Consider the following 2005-nt stretch of genomic DNA (forward strand, 5'->3'; position numbering starts at 1 on the left):
AAAACCTGATCAAACAAACTTGTTGAGCTTGAACCCTTTCCAATGACTTGCTTAGCCAATCATCTTGTAGTCCCAGTAACCGTAACTATTTACGATGGTGACCAGTATGCTGCTGAACACCTGTGGTGCTGTCCTCTACTCTAGGCTACTGTATATTCTTTAGCTAAAATAGTCATTCAACTTTTTTCATAAAAAATCACAATTTTTATAATGCAAAATATTTGTAAGTTTCAGCAAAATTGTCAAGCAGAGTATTTGTATGAAATAACCATTTATTGTCATCATCATTAACTCTTGATTATTTTCAGAGCTGTTGACTACATTTTCTCCTGGACCTGTCGTAGTAACTCAAGTGACATCCGGTCGGTCTTCAATAAGGTCATCACCGATGCCTCGCCGTTCCTCTACCCGCAGTGCTCCTGGAGGAACATCCCCAAGACGGCACCGAACAAGAACACCTTCCGTGCGTGGAGGACCTGTCCACGTTGTGGAAGTGGAATCTGACAGCATCACGACTCCAAGAGTGGAGATCGAATCTCCCTCAAAATCACTAGCATCTATACGAATGAGCTTGAGAGGAGACACCTCTGAGGTGCGTCAATCGCCTCCATTGTCTCTGCCCTGTGATACTCTAGAACCGCCAGCTACACCAGCTCCGAACGAAATGTCCCAGAGCCTTCTACCTACAGATTTTCAAGTTAACTCTGCATCCACTCCTCATCTTTTGCCTCAGACTTACGTTATCTCTCCTATTCAAGCCCTTCCTCAGCCGTTAGCAATAGACCCAGCCCATTCGGTGCAACTTCATGCAGAATCTCCGATAAACACAGTATCTTACACAGTACGACCCAACACATCAGCCTTACAACTCAAGCTGGCACAGTTCCACAGACGTAAGTTCCATCGAATATATTCACGACGCCTCATCCTTACAATGCAGCACCCCAGATCTGTACAGCACCACAAGTTCACGTTGTGATGGCGGCCCCCAACATCATCAACTCTCAGGCTCCCCCTACTCAAACCCAGATCCAGAATACGCCTCAGATTCATATTGAATCTGAGGACCACTTAGTTTCACACATCCAGGAAGCACCTCAAGTTCTGAGAGTACACGAACCACTAATGCATCCCGAAGCATTGCAGCAGCAATAGCAAATCGCTCAGGAAGCGTCTGCAGTACAATCTGGAGGTGAAATAACCACTGCACCCCAACATCACCCCACCACACCCATTACGAAACAACGTAGCTCACCTGATACTGGTTTAATAAAAAATTTTCCTACTTTTTGATACATGTGCTATTCATTATCCTTATTCATTGCCAAATCATAATCCTGTGAAACTAACAATCAATAGACACATGGAAATCAAATTACTTAATCAATAGACATAAGGAAATTAAATTACTTACTGGTATTGACAAAATAAATCTGTTTGGAGCCTATCCATCTTAGGCAAAGCATGGATGAATATGATCCATTTTTGAAAAGAGATCTTTAAGAATAACAAATTATATACATATATGGGCCCCTTCTAAAACAGTGTCAAGATATAGCAGAATATTATCTTTAACTCAAAACCTGATCTTATTTAAGTATCTACCAAAAATAAAATTCTTCAAAACATTGCAAAATGGTCACAGAAGTTTGTACGCATCAAAGCCTAAACCACTACCGCAAATACATCAAAACAAAGAACTTAAAAAATGTGCAGCATAAAAATTTGCATAACCACTACAAATTCTCCACAGAAAGCATCAACACTTTTATAAAAAAAAAAGCATCAACACTTTAATAAAAACAAACTAGGTTAAAATAGAGAGCACTAAAACATTTGAGCAAAAATCTGGTTAAAACTTACATATCAGAAAAAGTAGACCAAACATTATTTTCTTTTTTTTTTTAAATCCATTATTAAAACAAAGCAGCCATGACATGTAATAGAACCGTTTGTGAAACAACCAATATGAAATCTGGTATTAAAACAAAGTTTTCATTATATC

General features: G+C 39.3%; 1 protein-coding gene across 1 annotated transcript in view; it reads left to right on the forward strand.

Annotated features, from left to right (window-relative positions):
• The window catches only part of LOC137619025 (myb-like protein U), a 7027-nt gene extending 5872 nt beyond the window's left edge, over positions 1 to 1155 (forward strand). The window contains exons 2-3 of the mRNA XM_068349224.1: positions 311 to 893; positions 941 to 1155. Of these exons, the coding sequence (XP_068205325.1) occupies positions 311 to 893; positions 941 to 1155 (798 nt within the window). The remainder of the gene's footprint in view (positions 1 to 310; positions 894 to 940) is intronic.
• Positions 1156 to 2005: the final 850 nt, after the last annotated feature.

Source organism: Palaemon carinicauda, chromosome 25, assembly GCF_036898095.1.
Source record: "Palaemon carinicauda isolate YSFRI2023 chromosome 25, ASM3689809v2, whole genome shotgun sequence".
NCBI lineage: Eukaryota > Metazoa > Arthropoda > Malacostraca > Decapoda > Palaemonidae > Palaemon > Palaemon carinicauda.